The 22,330-nt window shown below is 41.5% G+C and overlaps 1 protein-coding gene across 3 annotated transcripts in view; it reads left to right on the top strand.

The window, feature by feature from the left end:
* LOC105717305 (exostosin-2) overlaps positions 1-22,330 on the top strand; it is a 189,504-nt gene that overhangs the window by 32,030 nt on the left and 135,144 nt on the right. For 2 of the 3 annotated variants that reach the window (XM_064365005.1, XM_012452407.2), the window contains 3 exons: positions 8,603-9,168; positions 10,429-10,518; positions 15,473-15,589. In XM_064365005.1, coding sequence (XP_064221075.1) covers positions 8,603-9,168; positions 10,429-10,518; positions 15,473-15,589 — 773 coding nt within the window. Of the gene's footprint in view, positions 1-44; positions 158-8,602; positions 9,169-10,428; positions 10,519-15,472; positions 15,590-22,330 lie in introns of those variants that run through there. The other variant, XM_012452408.3, reaches the window with a different exon arrangement.

Genomic DNA, 22,330 nt, shown 5'->3' with positions numbered 1-22,330 from the left:
ACAGGCAGTGGGAACCAGATCTAAACACACAATTTTGAGAGTCAAAGAATTGCTTGGTGTTACTGACTGGGCAGTGCTAATCTAGAAAGGTTCTTGACTTATTTGTGTGAAGATGTGGTCTTGAAATATGGCCATTTAAATTCTTCTTGTAAGTCAGGTAAGTGCTCTAAGTGCTTTAACTGGACTTAGTTTGTAACATGCAGTACTCAAAGGCTGTTCATGGTAATAAAATAGACGATTCCGTTTCCATCATTCACTTTCCCCGACTTAAGCTTCCTGGTTGCATGTGAGGGTATGAATGGATAATCAACTCTGGGGCCAGACTGCCATGCTGTGAATCCTAGCTTTGGCATTTCTGGCTGTGTCATATTGGGCCAGGTACTTAAACTCTCTGTTGTACTATCCCCATCTGTAAAATGAAGGTATTACTAGCTTGGCTTATACTGCTATTATGAATATTAAATAAGACTAAGTGCCTAAAACAGACCTGACATGTAGTAAGTGCTCAGTAAGGTTTAGATAATAATTATTTAATGATGCACATTGTATTATAATTCTCACAATTAAAAGGGCATGGTTTTTAATTAAAAATAATTTTAGGGGCATGTAGCCATAACATAACTTTAATTATGAAGAATCCTATTGAGTAAGCAATGAATGGTGGCCTTTTTTTCCTTTTGCTTATATTTGGTTCCTCTGTTTTTAGGAATGGTTGGGTTAAGATCCAGTGTAACTGTGGCCCGGGGAGTTCAGCTGTAAGGGCCTTTCTAAAAAGGTTAAGAAGAGGCCAGGTGTGGTAGCTCACACCTGTAATCTCAACACTTTGGGAGGCCGAGGTAGGCAGACCACTTGAGGGCAGGAGTTCAAGATCAGCCTGGCCAACATGGTGAAACCCTATCTCTATTAAAGATACAAAAAAAAAAAAAAAAAAAAAAAAGCCAGGTTTAGTGGCAGACGCTTGTAATCCCAGCTACTTGGGAGGCTGAGGCGGGAGGATTGCTTGAACCCAGGAGGCAGAGGTTGCAGTGAGCTGAGATTGTGCCACTGCACTCCAGCCTGGGTGACAGAGTGAGACTCTGTCTCAAAAAAATAAAAATAAATAAAAATAAAATATACAGGTTAAGACAAGAGACTGTGACTCAAAACATTGGACTAAGTGGATTGGCTATAACTTGAAGCACCAAGGAAAGGTTATTCAAGCAAATTTTAGGAATAAATAATTCCAGGAACAGAAAATGCATCTCATCCTCACAATAGATTGGGGTTAAAAGACTTTTCCAGTGACTCAGTGCTTGACAGCTAGCCAGATGATTCCAGTGTTTTGCAGGGGCAGGTCTGATGTGTTTCAAGGCAATAAAGTTTGTAGGGCTGAAATTCTTGTTTTGATTCAGGTTATGGTATTGTATGGAATAAACATTCGTTAGTAGAAGATTCCTTTCAGTCTGCCGTCTTCCAGGGCTTTTAACTTCTTGGTGGCAGGGAGCAGTCTCATTGGACAGAAAGATTATGACTTGTTTCCTTGGATGATGGGTTGGAGATATTCCATCTCTTTGTGTTTCAGCATGTGAAAACTGTTGGGTTCTGTGTGTTACAGGGTAAGGTTGGAGTGTCCTGAGTCAGGAGCACTGTGACTTCAGTCTAGGCTGGCAGTTTTACAGAAGGGGTCCAGTGTAGCACAGGTTTATAAAGGCAGGGGTGGTGAAAGTAATGGTGCTCTTTGGATATGTTTGTGTGGTGGGAGGGGAGGGTGTTTAGGGATGGGTACAGAAAATTCAGTCTGTGGAAATATCTCGTCATTCCCCCTCCTCCTTTGGAAATTCCTTCCTATTTAGGAAAGATACTAATCAGAGGTCATCATATATAATAACTCAAAACTTAGATGCTAAACTGTATGTACCTATGGAGCTGGGAAGGATAGAGACATTTGTTCATTCAACAAATGTTTATGTTTATATTAAATATATTGTGTTTTCTTTTTTTTCCTTGGAGACAGGGTCTCCATTATCACTTGGGCTTGAGGGCAGTGATGCAGTTGTGGCTCACTGCAGCCTCAACGTCCCAGGTTCAAGAAACCCTCCTACCTCACCCTCCTGAGTAGCTGGGAGTATATTTGTGCACCACTACACTTGGCTAATTTTTTGTATTTTTTAGTAGAGACAGGGTCTCGCTATGTTGTCCAGGCTGGTCTCAAATTGCTAGACTCAAGTGATCCTTCTGCTTCAGCCTCCCAAAGTTCTGGGATTACAGATGTGTGCCACTGTGTCTGGCTTAAATATATGTTCCAGATTTGGTATTAGGTGCTAGGAATACTGAGCAGAGATGAATAACTGATTACAGGAAAAATCACAATCAGTAGAAGAGATAGACTTACACATAACTAATTCATAAAATGTGGCAAGTGCTAGAATGAAGTGTATAAAAGGTGATGTGGGCGCTTACAAAGAAGATCCTCTCTCTCTAAAGCACTGCTTAGTAAGGGGCATTTCCCCTTTCATTTCTCATCCTTCCCCTCTCATTTCTTTTATTGTTTATTCCACCTCAAATGTTTGCCATATCTCTCGGCTTTTATTCCTCAGAGTTTGATACAGATGTGTGGGAGTTCACTTAGCTTGTGTCAACACACTTCACAAGCGTGGAGGAGTTTACATGTCTGGAGGTGTCCCTCAGCCATTATGGGGTGGGCTTTGGTGGTTGAATGATGTGGCTTCCCATCCTCCAAAGGGACAGCTCTGAGGTATGTTCTCTGTGCTTCTCCAGAGAGATCCTAGAAGGACTGGGCGCTGTGGCCTGGCTCAGTCTGGTAACCAGCTCAAGTGTGCACCCTTCTGATTCCTCTCTTGACTTCCTCGCTCTGGCTTTTGGGATTCACCTTCTGCAAGCTACTTGCACTCAAGTTGTTCTCTCTTAGTTTGGCAGAGCACAGACCAAGACAGTTGGTACTAGAAGTGGCTCTAGAAAGCAGGCTGTGAGATAGAATTGTGAAACTGGAATCACCTTCAGTTGGTACCAAGGACCCCTTTGCTACTAGTATTAATTAAGTGAGGTGTTGGTAACCCCTGGTACTTTCTAAGATCACAGTTGTAGTAACACTGTCACCGACAGTGGGTCTGGATGGGACTCGTGGAAGGAAAAGCATTGGCTGGTACGGTAGCTCTAACACTTGAGCAGTGTATGGACAGTGGTAATGATAAGGATAATGCAGTTGACTGGCTCTTGTTATCTTCCTTAGAAACCTTGAAGTAAGAGAATGCCACGCCCAGATCAGCCAGAGATCAACTCAGGGTACACTGTGAAAGACAGAAGGCTCTGTGGTCGCATCTCCTGCAGCTGGAGGTTAGGCTTCTGTTGAAGGTCAGGCCCAGAATTTAATTATACTTGCGGCAGAACTGCAAAGGAAGCTGAATGCACAGCCTTGACAGGTTGCCTCTTCAAAGTCAGGGCGATGGTAGCAAGATGTGAGACCCTGAGACCTAGATGGAGATATCTGGGTGGAGGCAATGAGAACTTTGAATTCCCAGATTTTCTTAGATCTCCTGGGCCAGTAGAGGTATGTACCTCTCTGATGCAGAGGACAGCAGTCTCTCCTTGCTTGGACACTGTGCAGAGCTCTCACTTGAGGCAGATGCCTCACCGTATGATCCTTGTCCTCCTCGAGATCTGCCTACCCCTCCCCTCAGATCTCAGCATTGCCTGAGCAGGAAAGGACAGTTTCTCAAGGAGTTACAGGACCTGGCTCATAGGGATCAACAGAAACTGGGAAAACACGGTGGGGGTGGGGTGGGGAGAATCTTAGGGTGTTAGACCAAAGAAGGTGGTAGTGGTGGAATATAAAGCTGCAGAGAGAGAACCTGTTGACAGGGAAGCATTCTCTCATGATTCAGGATTTGGTGACCTAGCCAGACAGCTGGAGCCAGTCTTGTATGAGGCTGGGCAGGCTCCTTGAAGCTTGAACACAACAGTGACCCATACCAGTGGTTTGCAACCAGGGCTGATTTTGCCTCCCCAAGGGATATTTGGCAATGTGTGGGTATGTTTTTGGTTGTTGCAGCTGGGGGTTGCTTCTGGCTTCTGAATAGGGATGCTATTCAACCACCTCTAATGTACGGAAGAGCTCCCCACAAAAAAGAGTTATCTGGCCTAAAACGTCATGGTGCTAATGAAAGTCAAGATACTTTGGACTGCAGTAAATGAGGTGGAGGCATCAGAACTATCTTGGCAGAGTGTTGAGGAAGGAATCACCTGCACCTCCTGCCTATGTTCCTGGAAGGGCCTGTTCCTTTCACTCTGCTAATATGGAATGCTCAGTGAGGGGACCTGCATTTTTGAGCTCAGTGTTGGCTGTTCTCTGTAGGACAAGATTGACCTTAGAAGATGTTACTATCGAACTGGGTTCCCAAGTATCAATGAGGATGATAGGATTCTGAAGTAGCGGAGGCCAGATGGTGGCAGTTAACCATCAGAGACAAAGTAGACATAGTGCCCAGAATGAGCAGCAAGGCTGGACTCCCAGCTGGGGAATCTTGACCCACTATGAGGTGAATAAAGCATGATGTTTCTAAGATGGCAGCTGGCCATGGTGCTGCTTGACCTGTATAATCAGTAAAACAGAAAAAATTAAGAGCTAGCAAGTAGAAGATTGATGTCAGCTGCTACAATGGAAAACTCACTATCTCTCACCTTGTTTTCAGATATGAGCCACTTCTTGGACTCATATCCCATGAATTTAAATTCAATTTCAAGGAGAGGCTGGATCTGTTTCGGGAAAGATCTTGCAACATTCCTGCACGTATAGATGGACATTCTCCCATCCTTCCTCAAGGGAACTGCAGATTGTTATCAGACTAGATGTTCAGCGAAGAAAATATAATATGTAGACCTTTATAGGGCTGTTGGGTATAGGGTCCGAGCTGATACCAGTACCAGGCAACCCTCAATCAATAGTGGCCAGGTGTTGCAGATAAATGCTGTAGCCTCCCATCCTGCTTAGGGATCAGCTGTAGTCTAAATGAGCCTTCAGAGGGCCCCTGGTAGCCTTAGGAGCCCCTGTGGCACACTGCAGTAACCAGCCTAAGAACACACTATTGGCTTTGCCCTGTGGCATGTCTCCTTGCTCCCTCACTGTGGCTTTCTGAGATCACCTCCCAAGTGAGTAGACTATTTGCACTCCTGTCTTTGTCTCTGTCTTTTTTGGAGGGAGGGGGTGGTGTGTGTGAGGGGACTCAAACTATGACAGGTAGCAAGTAAAATGTGATGTTTAAGACTCTAACATAGTGGGTGTCAGCTCCCTCTTCCTTCCAGAGCTTCTGCTGAGGCCACTTGGGACTCTGGAGTCAGTTCCTGTGGTTCCATGTCTCCTCCAACAATACTGGGTGGTGTTTGACCCTTACATTTGCCTATGCTATTGGGTATGAATCTCATTGTGGTTTTACTTTCCATGACCTTTAATGAGACTAAACATCTTTTTATATGTTTAAGTGCTCTTTTTTCCTTTTCTGTGAAATTCCTGTTTAAGTGTGTTTTCTCTGGTTTTCTGTTTTGTTTTCTTTTTGTTTGTTTTTTTTTCTTATTGCTTCATCCAGTTGTTTATTCTGGTTGCAAGTCCTTATTGGTTATATGAGCTGCAAATATATTCTTCAGGCTTGCAGCTTGTCTTTTTCCTTCCTTATTGTGTTTTCGATGGAAAATTCTTGATGGTTGGTGCTTTTCGTATTTTGTTTTGGAAATCATTCTCTGCCAGATGTCATTGATATTCTCTATTGTGTTCTAAATATTTTATACTTTTTCCTTTTATGTTTAGTTTTAAGATCTACCTTGAATAGATTTTTCTCCCCTTTGGTTGCTTTTAATATTCTTCTTTAACTTTCTTTTTAGCAGTTTGGGTTTGATACATCTAGGTAGCATTTTCTTTGTATATATATTCTGCTCAGTTTAGCAACTTGAGACGGTGAATTGGTATCTTTTATCACTTTTGGAAAAACTTAACAGAACACAGTTGGATTATCATATCTGCTTCTACATTCAGTCTGTTGCGGTGTCAAAAGTCATGTAGCCTCTGGAAAATGGAAGTGAAAAAAGCAAACGTCAGTATTAAACTAGTATAACCCTTTGAAAGGACCCGGGGTGCCTGAAGTGTACTTTAAGCACCACTGTTCTAAGGTTTTGTATGAAGCCTATGCTAGCCTCCTAAAAGGAGCTTTGGAGCGTTTCCTCTTTTTTTCTGAACTCTGGAATAATTTGTGGAAAATTGGAATTATCATTTCTTGAATATTTGGTAGAACTTGGAAAAATTTGTGGGCCTGGAATTTTCTTTATAGGAAGATTTTTAAACTTTTCGTTTGGTTTCTTCAATGTTATAGAACTACTCAGAGTTGCTGTTTCTCCATGAGATACTTTTGATAAGTATATTTTAAAATAATTTTTTCCATGTTATCTGAGTTTTCAAATTTACTGGCATAAGTTCATTGATATCATCTTATCTTTTAAATATATGCAGCATTTAGAGTTGTGTTCCCCTTTTCGGGTATTTATTTGCACCTTTTTTTCCTTGAATTCTTGATTAATCTTACCAGAATTTTATTAGTCTGTTTTTAAAAAAACAACTTTTAACCTTGTTGACCCTTTCTAGTTTTGTTTTTTAATTAATTTCTGTGCTTTTATTTATTATTTTCTTGTTATCTTTGGTTTCATTTTGTTGTGATATATCTTTTTTATAGTTAATCTGCAACTCATAAAAATTTGTAAAGCTCATGTGTGAATACAATTTTTGTTCCCTTAACCTCAGTTTTGTTATATATGGAAACAGTATTTTTTAAACTATGGGAGATCCATTATTGGGTAGTATAATTGATCTAGGAGGTTATGGCTAGAATTTTTTCAAAAGCCATAGAATAACAGAATAGAAAAATGACTGGTTCTTTGCATGTTCTGTGGATAATACTGTATACTCACAGTACACAGCTTACATGTTGTCTTGTGAAACTTTATTTCAAGAGTGCAAAGGCAGACTCTATAGGGCCTCTCAAGTCCTGTGCTCAAAAATCCCAAAACATCACTTCAGCCACCTTTTCTTGGTCAAAGCAAATCGTAAAGCTAGCCTGGATTCATGGGGAGGGGACATGGATTCTACATTTTGTTTGGAGAAGTACCATGCAAATTCAGGGATGGAAAGAATTGTTGGTGTTTGTCTTTGTGAATGAATCTGCCACACTGGCCCTTTTCCTCCCTGTCTCCCTTCTCTCTCTCTCTCTCTTTCTCTTCCTCCCTCCATCTCTCCTGCCCCATTCCTTTCTTTATTTCTTCCATTCATCTAAATACAACCATCACCTTCATTACAAATCATCACTGTATATTTTATTTGAAGATGAAAGATTAATTTTTTTCTTATTGATATGTTTGTACTTTATCGATATTTTCCTAGTGCTGTTTTTACATTCTTTTTTTATGGTTTTGTGTTCTCCCCCTCATTAGAGTAGGGTCTTTGCTTTCATCTTTGTTTCCTTCACAGTACATGATGGGAGCTCAGTAATGGTTTGAATGAATAAGTGAATGAAAACAGATTTTTTTTTTTGACATGGAGTCTCACTGTGTCACCCGGACTGGAGTGCAGTGGCATAATCTCAGCTTACTGCAACCTCCACCTCCTGGGTTCAAGCAATTGTCCTGCCTCAGCCTCCCGAGTAGCTGGGATTACAGGTGCATGCCACCACACCTCATTAATTTTTGTATTTTTAGTAGAGATGGGGTTTTGCCATGTTGGCTAGGCTGGTCTCAAACTCCTGACCTCAGGTGATCCACCCTCCTCGGCCTCCCAAGGTGCTGGAATTATAGGCATGAGCCACCGCACCCAGCCAAAAACAGATTTTAGAATTATGAATCATCAGTTTGTCCAGTTAATCATTATTCTATGTTAAGCAAGTGTTTTGAAATAAGACAAAATAACTGTCTTTAGCTATTCCACTTTTGATTTCTCTGCCTTGGTCAGAGCCCTCCTTCCCAGAGTCCCACATTTGCCAGCTTCTGCTTTAAGTGAATGTATATTGATAGGGTATAGTTTTATTTTATATTATGTATTGATATTTATAGTAAATATATGAAGTATTAAATATTAAATAAATTATGTACTATATATATTCATATATTCAGATATATATTTCTATATGTTTATAAGAAGTGTCCAAAATCCCTTTTTGTTATTTCACCACACCACTTAAGGGAAAGAAACAGGTTCATTAAAAGTTGAGGCTGGGCGCAGCGGCTTATGCCTGTAACCCCGGCATGTTAGGAGGCTGAGGCAGGCCGATGGCTTGAGCGCAGGAGTTCAAGACCACACTGGGCAACATGGTGAGACCCCTTCTCTACTAAAAATACAAAAAATTAGCTGGGCCTGGTGGTCGCAGCTACTCGAGAGGCTAACGTGGGAGGATCACTTGAGCCTGGGGTGGGTGGGTGGAGGTTGCAGTGAGCTGAGATTGCACCACTGCATTCCACCCTGAGTGACAGAGTGAGACCCTGCCTCAAAAAAAAAAAGTTGAATAGTCTTTTCAAGTGTTTCATTTGCCATCCTAAATACTTGATTTTTCATACTTCTCTCCCTGGTGACCAGGAGTGTGAGGAAGAGGCTGTCTGTGTCATTATGTGTGCGTCGGTCAAGTATAATATCCGGGGTCCTGCCCTCATCCCAAGAATGAAGACCAAGCACCGAATCTACTACATCACCCTCTTCTCCATTGTCCTCCTGGGCCTCATTGCCACCGGCATGTTTCAGTTCTGGCCCCATTCTATCGAGTCCTCCAATGACTGGAATGTAGAGAAGCGTAGCGTCCGTGATGTGCCGGTGGTCAGGCTGCCGGCCGACAGTCCCATCCCAGAGCGGGGGGATCTCAGTTGCAGAATGCACACGTGTTTTGATGTCTACCGCTGTGGCTTCAACCCAAAGAACAAAATCAAGGTGTATATCTATGCTCTGAAAAAGTACGTGGATGACTTCGGCGTCCCTGTCAGCAACACCATCTCCCGGGAGTATAATGAACTGCTCACAGCCATCTCAGACAGTGACTACTACACTGATGACATCAACCGGGCCTGCCTGTTTGTGCCCTCCATCGATGTGCTTAACCAAAACACACTCCGCATCAAGGAGACAGCGCAAGCCTTGGCCCAGCTCTCTAGGTATCTCACACTCATACAGCCCAGTGCCCAAGAGATTCTTGAATGGCCCTCGGGAAACTAAAGGGAAGGGAAGGATGGGAATGCTTCTGCTCTTGAGTCGGCTTCCCGATGCTGTCTTCTTGCAGGACAGGGTGTGTTTGAGGGACTGACTTGCAGTGTGAGGCCTGTGGCAGCATCTGCCTGTGTGCCTGTGAAGAGTAGTCTGCTGTCTCCAGCACTACCGCTGTGGGTTCCCAGCTTCTTAGAGTTTCCAAACTAAGGGTGGCTCTTCTTCCTGTGTTCTTCCTTTTAAATCTAAATATGCTCCCCACTCCTCTTAGCACTTACATAATACACATTCACTGTAAGAAGTCTGAAAATACAGGAAGCAAAAAGAAGAATCTAAGATTCATTCTGAAATCCTGTCTCTAAGATAGAAACATTAGTAATATTTTGATGTTATTAAAAATGTACATACACATGTGTATATGTATATAAAGTTTTGTCCCAAATGGGATCACAGTACATGCTCTTTTGCTTTTTTGCCTTAATATGTCATGAATATATTTCCAAATTACGACATGATTTTATGTTCTTTTACTATATAACTTTAAGGGTTGCATAGTATTCCATTTTGCAGATGTTCTACCATATATTTAGCCAGGCTTCTCTAATTTATTTTTTGTTTCTTTTCTTTTTTTTTTTTTTGAGATGGAGTTTTGCTCTTCTTGCCCAGGCTGGAGTGCAATAGTGCGATCTTGGCTCACTGCAACCTCTGCCTCCTGCGTTCAAGCGAGTCTCCTGCCTCAGCCTCCCGAGTAGCTGGGATTACAGGGATGCACTACCATGCCCGGCTAATTTTGTGTTTTTCGTAGAGACAGGGTTCCTCCATGTTGGTCAGGCTGATCTTGAACTCCCAGCCTCAGGTGATCTGCCCGCCTTGGCCTCCCAGAGTGCTGGGGTTACAGGCGTGAGTCACCACGCCCAACCTATTTTTTTGTTTCTTTAACCAAATGGTTAACATTTGTGTAGTTTTCAACTTTTCATTATTAGAAGCAGTTCTGTATGGGACAAGCTTGAAGTACATGTCCATCTGTTTTTTCTGTCACGGAGCCACACTTGTGTCTGATGTACTGTTGGGATTTCTAGGAGTTTACTTTGTATACCTGAGAAGTGGCCCTATTTGGGCATGGGGGTCCTTGCTGCTCATTATCCAGTAACTGACTCTTGTCTCTTCATAGTTGACACGTGAATTCTCCTACATTTTAAATTTCTTGACAGGTGGGATCGAGGTACAAATCACCTGTTGTTCAACATGTTGCCTGGAGGTCCTCCAGATTATAACACAGCCCTGGATGTCCCCAGAGACAGGTAGGAGGCATATTTGGGGCTGTCGTCATGATGGGTTTCTGAGGATTAAGTAAATGCAAGATCCTTTTGTTCATGTGAAATTATATTCCTAAATCTACTGCATACTTTGTAATCAGAATTGTGTATTAAACTAGAAAATTAACCTAGGTATTTTCCTCATGAAGATTTAGAAGTGCTTAATCTTTTGTAGAAAACCAGTTAGGGCTTATGTCCTGGCATAGCCTCTAAAACTGTTTTCCTGCTCTGGGTTGTGCACTTCTGCGTGTAACACATCCAGCCCCTGAAGGTGTGACTGGCTTGTGCTAGTTCTCTCTGAATTCAGGAGCGTTTGCCACAAGTAGATGCATAGCTTATTGAGAAAAGGCAGCGTCGATACGTGAAAGTGGTACCCAAAGCCTGAGATATAGAGGGCAGTGGGCAGTGGGGGCATGCTGATTCTCATTTACCTTCTGTTGTTTCCGTCAGTAGAGTTCTTTCTGTCTGTCCCTCCCTCCCTGCCTGCCTGCCTTCCTTCATTACTTGCCCCCTTACCTTTCCTTCCTTCTAGAAAAACCTTCCAAATAGGCAGATGTGCTGTGGAGTGGCCATGACTGCATGAGAGTGACTTTGAGTTCACTCACTGTATTTATCTACCCTTTCATCCACAGACTGAAACATTTTGGTGTGAGCTTTCTTGGAAAGCTCTGGCATGAGGTGCTACTTAAGGGACCTCCCTTAGTGCTTGGTTCAAGGATTTGAGGAAAGCAGAAAGTTGGGGCCCACTATAAAGGTCCTGGGCAATACTCAAGGGACAGGATTGTTAAGAGTTCACCTAAACTTGTTTATCACCAGTCTTATTACAGTTGGTGTTTAACTCTTAAAATCATTGTTACTGAAAAGGTAACAGCCTGAGGTATTAGCCTGAGAACAGCCTGAGGCTAGTTCTCAACTTGTTAGAGGCTAACATTATCATTTATGAAAATCGACACTTAGACTCCTTTTCCCCAGAAGATTAAATCTAAGCCTTCTTTGCTTTAAGTGATTATCTAAAGTCAGTTTTGAATTTCTGTCTGGAAATACAATTATAACTAAAAGAGACAAACACCCCAGAACCACCCCTCAATGTTGGTGTAGAGACCATTTTGGACGATAGAGGGCAGTCAGGGTGCACAAATGCTGTAGAAAGCGGCTGAACACAGGGCAATCCCATTATTTGGCTGTCAGCCCCAGAGAAGGTGTGCTTGTTCCTGAGTGGGCTACTGTTTTGTGGATTTGGTTGTTCTGGGGAAGTGAAATACTTTGGAGAACAGAGAAGGGAAGGAAAAGAGCTGTTAGGAATGCAGAGTCTCCACCTCCTGTTCTGGATTTCTTTTCAGAGGGCTTCTTTCTGTTTGGGGCATTTCCTTTTTTGCTGACATTTTGGTATATGCATTCGCATGGGAGTTGGATTTTATTTTTATCAAGTGCACATGTTAAATGCAGTTTTATTCCTCTGCAGGAAGGTGTCAAGTAGACAGGAGAAAGTGTGAATACATGCTAGTGTTTAGGTGTTAGGATTGGGAAGGTTAAATAGTTTTCCCTGTGCATGTATTTTTGTAAGGGATTATAGCCAATCCTATAGCAGGTAATGAATCACCATCTAGTCCTTTTTTATCTTTAGTTGTGGGAAATTTCATTTTGAAACTTAGGTGGCCTTCTGGTTGGGGTAAGAAATAGTAGATTTGTTTGTTAATTTTTCTTATCCTTCTTCCTTGTTCCTGGATTCAAAGGAGGCAAGAACCGTGAATTCAGAGTGATTTTTACAGGAGCTGCATGTCAGATTGTTTGGAAATTAGAAAACAGATGGGCTAGATTAGACTGCTTTAAGATCTCCTTAAGTTCAAAGTCATAGGTGTAATTACTTAAAAATTATTTTACTCAAGGAAATATAATACAAGGACCTGGACTGAAGGGGAATGTCCGATCAGTGAATATGTTTTTTAATGCTGCTTAAATGTTTTTGTTTCTCTTTCAATTAAAAAAAAATCCATATACATGATACATATATACTTTGTACAAGGGTTGAATAGCGTGCAAGTGTGTAAAGAGTAAAATGTAAAAATCTACTTCGATTTGCTCCTCTGTTTTCACTTCCTTACTGAAAGATACTTATTGTTAAAATATGATATATCTTCTAGTTTTTTTTCCTGTGGATTTAGACACAAGCACACCTACAAACCCATCTTATTTTAACTTAAATGGGACATATTTAATGGCTTCTACATGTTTAATGACTTCACTGATGTTAATGTTCTCAGATCTGTTCTGTAATACTCTTACTACCTTGGATTTTTATTATCCTTTCTTTGCAAATCTCTCTCACATTTCTACTTTTCTGTGGGTGTGTATTTATTTACTTAAACTTGTTATGGAAAATTTCACACCTGTATAAAGAAGAGAGACTAGTACAGTGAACCCCACATATCCTCTGTCCAGCTTTGATAATCATTAGCTTGCAGCCCGTCTTGTTTCATCCTTACTCTCATCCACCTCCACCTCCACTAGATTGTCCAGAAACAAATCCCAGACATTAGATCATTACATCTGTAAATATTTTTGTGTGAATCTCTCCATGATGCAGCCTTTTAAAAAAATGTAACTAACTATAATACTATTATACCTGAGAAAATTAATAGTAATTTTTCAATATCACCACATGGTCACTACATAGCTAGCCTTTGCTTGTATTTACCTGTCTCACAAATATTGTTTTACAGTTTGTTTGAGTCAGTGAACAAATAAGGATGACCGATAGAATCAATCAGCTTATTTGGGTTTTGTTTTATGCAAAGCCTGAAACTTTATATTTGAAGTATTAGCAGGTCTTATTCCCTGCATGGTTTAAAGGAAAGCAAAAGATAAACTTGCAGCCTTACTGTGTTTAGGCATTGTGAATACTTAGATAGCAGGAGAAGAACTGTGAGAAAATATGCAGAACACTGGATTAGGGAAGGTGGAGAGTATGAGGCCGTGGGGAGGAAGGCTCAGTGTCAAAGGAGGCATCCTAGAATCAGGCAGCCCTGTGAAGTGCTAAAAATGCTGGAGAACACCTCCAGTGATATAATACTTGGCTTGAGCTGAGTCATATCGTCATATTAATACTTCTTTAGCTGCAGGTTTTCTCTTCAGTCTCTTGCAGCTTTGGAACTGATCTCTGATTTTGGGATACATAATGGGAAAACAGAATGCGCTGTTGAGAAATTCACTTTTCAGTCAATGTAAAACATGTGTTCCGTAAAGCAAGGGATTCTTACACTATTTTCTCCATTAGAATGTAATGGAGACCTTGGCAGAAGAAGATACAGTGCCTTGAAGTTAAAGTCTTGTCAGTAGCATGGCTGGCATGAGGCCAGTTTGACTAATTGCAGTGGTGGCTCTTTTTGAGATGACAAACGGAGATTGCACGTTTATGATCTTCAGTGTAAGGCATGCTTCCGATTGCTGTTTTCCTACTGCCAGTGTGGAACGTGCACCTTAACCCTGCTCGGACAGAATAACAAGTTTGGGGCCCCAGGGACAGAATTATAGTAAAGGTTGATGTGATAGACAGCTGCTTCCTTTCTCTCCACATACACAACCCGTTCTCCTCTGGGGCTGTGAGTTTAACAGCCTAATCACCCACGACTCTGGCTTACCTGGACTGCCTAGTGGCTGAATATTGCATCCATGTCTGCTTCTCTGCACATAGGCCATGGGGCCCATAGAGTCTGCTTGCCATCATGGTCATGGAACCCGCCCAAATTCATGTTGGTTGGATTCAGTGCTGCATGCTAATCAAGAAAAATAAGACCGTATGTTGGTACTAAGGATAGTCATTACATTTTACAGAGTAGACTGGCAGCTGGAGAAGTTTTTAGCCTGCACATTACCTCACTCACCAGTTCTTGGTTTCATAAAGCTTAAACAAACAGAGTGGGATTTCCAGGGGTGGTTTGAAAATCTTTGAACCTAAACTGGTCATGTTAGAAGGGAATGTAGGTTGTCATCAGGGCAGGGAGGGGATTGGTAGCAATCAATATTGCAAAAAATGTGGTTTCTCCATTCAGACATCTTGGCTCAGACTTTGCAGTGTGTGCAACTGGCAAAGCTCTGCCCTAGAAAGTGATTTTGATGAGTTTGGGGTCCTGGGACAGAATCACAGTAAAAGTTGGTGTGATACACACCTGCTTCCTTTCTCTGATGAAGTGTCATTGTACTACTTGCTGGATGCAGTTAAAACAATGTGGTCACTGTTTTCTAATTAAGGAGAGTAAAGGCTGGTACAAGCAAATTGCAAGAGAAGCACTGAGGGTTTAATTCTAGCTTCTACTTCCTGTAGAGGGAATTGGGTTAGTAAGACTGAGTAGCTGTAAGAGACAGTGCGAGCTGGTGGAGGCTACATGATTGACACGTAGCTCTGGGATGACGGTGGAAAGAACCACTTGGGGCAGGGATTGGAGAGAGGCTGGGGTATAAGCGACGTGAGATATGATACTTTCTGGCCACCACTGCTCACCAGGCCCATTGTCTTCTGAGATTCCAGTCAGTGGTTGGTAAGTGACTGCCCCAGCCAGTCTTCCCCTGCAGAACTGTTATTCCTGTTATTGTAAATGTGTTGAATTATAAAGTATGACTAGGGATAGGTGGATGGGATATGAAGGAGGTAGCAGGGAGGCTGTCCATAAGGTGTTCTCTGGGCTGTGATATGTTTTAAAAACTGGCAAGTAAGGAAAGGCTATTTAGCACCCTGGGAGAAGGCTGGTGATTCAAGGAAAGAATGCAGCTGATGGCCAGGAGATGTGTGTGTAAGGCATTTAACACCATGTCTTTATAGAAAAATGACTCAGTAAACATTAGCTGGTTTTGATAATACTCAGTAATTCCTATTCCTCTCCACAGTGCATGTCAGAATAAAGTCCTTTCTTTCTCATCATTTAACAACATCCTTTGCTCTCAGGGCCCTGTTGGCTGGTGGCGGCTTTTCTACGTGGACTTACCGGCAAGGCTACGATGTCAGCATTCCTGTCTATAGTCCACTGTCGGCTGAGGTGGATCTTCCAGAGAAAGGACCAGGGTAAGGTACATTCATCCCAGCCAGGTGTGCCTTTACTGAATCTGAGATGCTGATGAGATTTAGCGGAGTGGGTGTCACAGCAACCAAAACATCAGTTACAGGCCAGAGTCCTTGAGGCACTCATTTTCCCACCTTCACACCAGTCTCATTCATCCTGCAGTTTTCTCTCTCTCTGTAAACTCACAGTACTGACTACCAAGTTTTCTAAACCAGAAATCTGTGTGGTGTCCTTAACTCCTTTCTCTCCTTTGTTTCCCGTAGGAAGTCCTATTGATTCTACATCCTAAATACTTCCTAGGTCTGTCTGCTCCCCGACTGCTCCACCCCTACCCTAGGCTAGGTTCCTGTCATCTCTCCATTGGATTGCAAAACAGCTTCCTATTTGGTTTCCCTGGCTCTGGTCTTGCTACTCTTAAGTCTGCTCCCTGGCTTCACATTACCCTTAGGGTAAGATTCACATTGGGCCTTAGCCCACAGTCCCTAAAATATCTTTCAAGGCTCTCTATCATCTGACCATTATTTGCATCTCTAGCTTTGTGTCTGAGAATTTTTTGCTTCTTTCAGTTCCTAAAACAAGTTGTGCCCTGTCGGTTTTTCTGGGTGGCAGACACACTCTCCACTGTCTGTAGATATTGTTCCTCGTCTTGATCAGTAACATCCTACTTGTACAAAACCTGAGAGAGCACAGCTTGTTCTAGGAACTGAAAGAAGCAAAAAGTTCTCAGACACAAAGCTAGAGATGGAGATAGTGGTCAGATGCTAGAGAGCCTTGTTAAGTTTCAGCTTGAAACCACCTACTGGGGTGGGGTGGAAGGGGTACTTTCGTGGCTCCTGCACTGGCTCCTCTGCTTTATGCACCGACAGCAGCCTGCACATCTTCTAGGATGACACACATGATGCCCATCGTGATGACTTGCTGAAAACCTGTCTTGTTTGGATTTTGGATTTTGTAAATGCAGAGAAGCTGAGGTTAGGTTTTTGTTTTTGCTTTTTGTTTTGTTTTGTTGTTTTAAATGATGGAGTCTTGCTATGTTGCCCAGGCTAGATTCAAACTCTTGGGCTCAAGCCATCCTCCTGCCTCAGCCTCCCAAGTAGCAGGACTGTAAGCCCATGCCACTGCATCCAGATATTTTTTTAACTGCTGTATCTTCAGTGTCTGGCATTTCTTAGCTCATATTTTAATATGTGAGGGAGTAAATGAAAAGGGCTGTCAGCATGGATGTGGAGCGTAGATGTAACCTTTTTGTTCTGTAGTCTATGTAAAAATTGTGCTATTTCCTGGTGAGAATCTCAATGAGCTTTAAACAAACATAAAAGCATCGTTTACTTATGTGGAAAAGCTCAGAAGCAGAGATGACCAATTTATAAATTGTGACACTAAAAATGTCATATTTGTTTTCAGAAATGGGTCTCATGGAAATAGTTTGCTTGGAGAACATTAGAAGCATTCTTTAAGTATCTCAGACTTCCCCTTAGAAACATTGTGGACTCTGAAAAGTAAGAGAACTTTTCTCAGGAGAAGACATCTCTCTCCTGTGTGTGTTCTACCCTGTGGCCTGGGACCAAATTTTGAAACTTACATTAGCCATTCGTTTAGCAAATTTTGTTATGTAGACGATGTGTAAAGCCCAGGTGAGCTTGAGACATTTTTGCCTCTACCCTTAGGCAACTGCAAAGCAAGACTGAATGGTTATGAACTCGCTGCTTAGGCCATCTTCCTGGATTTTTCTCCCGTAGTGGACTCTCAGGGTTGACTTATTTTATTTTAAAAATTGAGATTAATTTATATACCATAAAATTTACTCTTTTAATGTGTACAATTTAGTGGTTTTTAGTATATTCACAAAATTATGTAACTATCATCAGCACTGCTACCTACTTCTAGAGCATTTTCATCACTCCACAAATAAACCTAATATCCAATAGCAGTCAGTCCTTACCTCTGTCACCAGCAAGAATCTTTATAATCTGCTTTTTGTTTCTATGGATTTGCCTATTTTGTCTATTTCCTATGAATATACTATAACTGGTCTTTTGTACCTGTCTTCTTTCACTTAGCACAATGTTTCCAAGTTTTATTCATGTTGTAGCATGGAGTCAGTATTTCTTTTTTGGCTGAATATTTCATTATATGAATATACCACATTTTGTTCATCTCTTTATCAGTTGATGGAAATTTGGATTATTTCCACCTTTTAGCTCTTACGAGTAATGCTGCTATGAACATTTGTATTCAAGTTTTTGTGTAAAACTAGTTTCAGTTCTCTTGACCTAGAAGCAGAACTGCTGGGTCATACGGTAGCTCTGTGTTTAACTTTTTGAGGAGCTGCCAAACTGTTTTCCAAAGGGGCTGCACCATTTTACATTCCCACCAGCCATGTATGAGGGTTTCGATGTCCCCATATCCTCACTAGCCCTTGTTATTGCCTGTGTTTTTTATTCTAGCCATCCTAGTGGATGTGAAGCCGCATCTCATTGTGGTTTTGGTTTGCATTTCCCCAATGACTAATAATTTTGAGTATCTTTTCATGTGCTTATTAGCCATTTATATAACTTCTTTGGAGAAGTGTCTATTCAGATCATTTGCCCATTTTAAAATTGAATTTTTTTTAATTGTAAAGCTATAAGAATTATTTATCTATTCCAGATGTTAGACCCTCATCAGATATATGATTTGCAAATACTTTCTCCCATTCTATATATTGCTTTTCACTTTCATTTTTTTTGAGATGGACTTTTACTCTTGTTGCCCAGGCTGGAATGCAATGGCATGATCTTGGCTCACTGAAACCTCTGTCTCCTGGGTTCAAGTGATTCTCCTGCCTCAGCCTCCTGAGTAGCTAGGATTACAGGCATTCACCACCATGCCCGGCTAATTTTGTACTTTTAGTAGAGATGGGGTTTCTCCATGTTAGTCAGGCTGGTCTCGAACTCCCAAATTCAGGTGATCCATCCGCCTTGGCCTCCCAAAGTGCTGTGAGCCACCGTGCCTGGCCTCACTTTCTTGATAGTATCCTTTGATGCACAAAAGTTCCTCGTTTTGATGAAGTCAATTTATCTGTTTTTCCTTTGGTTATTTGTAGTTTTGGTGTCTTTTTTTTTTTTTTTGAAAGAAAGAAAGAAAAAGAATAAAGAAGAGGAGGAAAAAGGAAGAGAAAGAGAGAGAGAGAGAATGGGAGTATTGCTTTCTTGCCCAGGCTAGAATGCAGTTTAGTAATGGGTATTGAAAACCTCTTTTATACCAATAATTATACTTGATGTAAACAGGAAGGAATAAGGGAAGAAAATAACAAACGAGCAGCCAACCAATATTTCATTTAAACCTATGAAATGCTATGCGATTACTGAGGAGTGATTTACTTCCAATTATGTAGTCACTTATGGAATAGGTGTGAGGTGGTAATGTATGTTTTATGTATTTGAAGTGGAGAGTTCTATAAATGTTTATTAAGTTTACTTGTTCCAGGTCTGAGTTCAAGTCCTGGATGTCCTTGTTAATTTTCTGTCTCGTTGATCTATAAAATCGTTAGCTCTTCTTGTTACATTGATCCTTTTGCCATTACGTAATGTCCTTCTTTGCCAATTTTGTTCTTTGTTACTTTAAAGTCTACTTTATCAGAGGCAAGAATTGCATCTCCTGCTTTTTGTTTATTTGTTTATTTTTACTCTCTGTTTGGTTGATAAATCTTCCTTCTTCTCTTTGTTTTGAGTCTTTGTGTATCGTTGCATGTGAGATGGGTCTGGATGCAGCATAGCAATGGGTTTTGGCTTTTTTTTTTTTTTTTTTTTTTTTTGAGACGGAGTTTCGCTCTTGATACCCAGGCTGGAGTGCAATGGCGCGATCTCGGCTCACCGCAACCTCCGCCTCCTGGGTTCAGGCAATTCTCCTGCCTCAGCCTCCTGAGTAGCTGGGATTACAGGCACGCGCCACCGTGCCCAGCTAATTTTTTGTATTAGTAGAGACGGGGTTTCACCATGTTGACCAGGATGGTCTCGATCTCTTGACCTCGTGATCCACCCGCCTCGGCCTCCCAAAGTGCTGGGATTACAAGGGTTTTGGCTTTTTATCCAATTAGAATATATATAACTTTAATACTAGCATTTGATGCTAGCTGGCTGTTTTGCCTATTAGTTAGTGTAAATTTTTCGTTGTGTTAATGTTCTTTTCTTTTTGATATATTTTTGGAAAGGCTGATATTGGTTGTTCCTTTATATGTATAGTGCTTCTTTCAGAAGCTCTTGTAAAGCAGGCCTGGTGGTGGTGAACTCGCTAAGTACTTGTTTGTTCGCAAAGGATTTAATTTTTCCTTTGATTATAAAGCTTAGTTTGGCTGGATAGGAAATTCTGGGTTGCAAGTTCTTTTCTTTAAGGATGTTAAATATTGGTCCCCACTCTTTTCTGGCTTGTAGGGTTTCTGCTGAGAGATCTGCTGTAAGTCTGATAGGTTTCCCTTTATGGGTAACCTGACCTTTCTCTCTGGCTGCCCTTAGTATTTTCTCCTTCATTTCAACCCTAATAAATCTGGCAATTATGTGCCTTGGGGTTAGTCTTCTTGAAATATCTTTGTGGTGTTCTCTGTATTACCTGGAGTTGAATATTACCCTGCCTTGCCAGGTTGGGAAAATTTTCCTGAATGATATCCTGAAGAGTCTTTTCCAACTTGGATTCATTCTCTTCGTCACATTCAGGTACACCAATTCAACGTAAATTAGGTCTTTTCACATAGTCCCATATTTCCTGGAGACTTTGCTCATTCCTTTTCATCCTTTTTTCTCCAATCTTGTCTTCTCGTTTCATTTCACTGAGCTGGTTCTCGACTTCTGATGTCCTTTCTTCTACTTGATCAATTCGACTGTTTAAACTTGAGCATGCTTCGCGAAGTTCTCGTGTTGTGTTTTTCAGCTCCATCAATTCACTTATATTCCTCTCTAAATTGTCCATTCTCGTTAACATTTCGTCAAACCTTTTTTCAAGGTTCTTAGTTTCTTTGCATTGGGTTAGAACAAGTTCTTTTAATTCACAGAAGTTGCTTATCACCCACGTTTTGAAGCCTGCTTCTGTTATTGGAACACACTCGTAATCTATTAAGCCTTGTTCCGTTACTGATGAGGAATTGCGATCCCCTGTAGAGGGAGAGGCATTCTGATTTTGATTATTCTCTGCCTTTTTACGCTGATTTCTTCCCTTCATTATATATTTATCTGTCTGTTGTCTTTGTAATTACCGACTTTCTAACTAGGTCTCTGAGCAGACGTCCAACTTGTTAATTCCCAGCGCCAAAATCTGAGCAGTCCACTGCGCCAGCCAAAACCGCGGTGTTAAGATTGATGGTGCTTTTCTGCCCGGGAATATCCGGACTCTGCACCAAAAACTGGCACGCTAAGGCACCAGCAAAACCGCCGCGCCGGCCACAAGAGTCGCCCTGGCGACACGTGGGGCTTCTCTGCTGGGAATCTCCTGGTCCGTGAGCAACAAATATTCGTCTGAAAGTGTGGCGTCCTCTCGATCTCTGCGCTTTCACTGGGAGCTAGGAGCCCGAGCTGCTAGTGATCAGCCATCTTGGATCTCTCTCCTTTGGTGTCATTTTAAAGAAACCATTGCCTAATCTAAGGCATGAAGATTTACCCTTATGTTTTCTTCTGAGAGTTTTGCAGTTTTTGCTCTTACATTTAGGTTTGTGGTTCATTTTGAGTTAATTTTTGTATGTGGTATAAGGTGGGGGTCCAACTTCATTTTTTTGCTTGTGTATGTCTAGTTGCCTCAACAGCACTTGTTGAAAACTAGTCTTCTTCCATTGAATGGTCTTGGTACCTTTGATAAAAGTCAACTGGCCATAGATACATGGATTTATGTTTGTATTCTCAATTCTAATCTGTTGGTCTATATGTCTATTATTATGCCAGTACCACATTGTCTTGGTTATTGTAGCTTTGTATTAAGTTTTGAAATAAATGTGAGTTCTCCAACTTTGTTCTTCTTCTTTTTTTTTTTTTTTTTAAGAGACAAGGTCTCGATCTGTCAACCTGGAGTGCTGGATCAAATTGGTGGGATCATAGCTCACTGTAGCCTTGAACCCCTAGGCTCAGGCAATCCTCCTGCCACAGCTTCCCAAGTAGCTAGGACTACAGGCACATGCCATCATGCCTTGCTAATTTTTTGTAGAGATGGGGTCTTGTGATATTGCTCAGGCTGTGTTCTTTTTCAGAGTTTTTCTGACTATTCAAGGTCCCTTGCATTTTAATTATTTTTGTTATAAGTAAATATAAATAAAAACCAATCTAAACTCTTTGTGCTTATACAACTACAAAACTGAAACAAATTTACAAATTAAATACAAGCACATCTACAAAACTAGTAACATTCAGTTCAGATTGACATAATTTAGTATGATAGCTGATGCTGTTTCTTTGAAACAGGATTACATCTTTTTTTTTTTTTTTGAGACGGAGTTTCACTCTTGTTACCCAGGCTGGAGTGCAATGGCGCGATCTCGGCTCACCGCAACCTCCGCCTCCTGGGTTCAAGCAATTCTCCTGCTTCAGCCTCCCGAGTAGCTGGGACTACAGGCGTGCGCCACCATGCCCAGCTAATTTTTTGTATTTTTAGTAGAGACGGGGTTTCACCATGTTGACCAGGATGGTCTCGATCTCTTGACCTCGTGATCCACCCGCCTTGGCCTCCCAAAGTGTTGGGATTACAGGCGTGAGCCACCGTGCCCAGCGGGATTACATCTTTAAGGT

Source organism: Aotus nancymaae, unplaced genomic scaffold, assembly GCF_030222135.1.
Source record: "Aotus nancymaae isolate 86718 unplaced genomic scaffold, 86718_ANA_hifiasm-v0.15.2.pri h1tg000059l, whole genome shotgun sequence".
Lineage (NCBI taxonomy): Eukaryota > Metazoa > Chordata > Mammalia > Primates > Aotidae > Aotus > Aotus nancymaae.
Note: the sequence above shows the minus strand (reverse complement) of the source record. Positions and strands in the feature narration are given on the sequence as shown.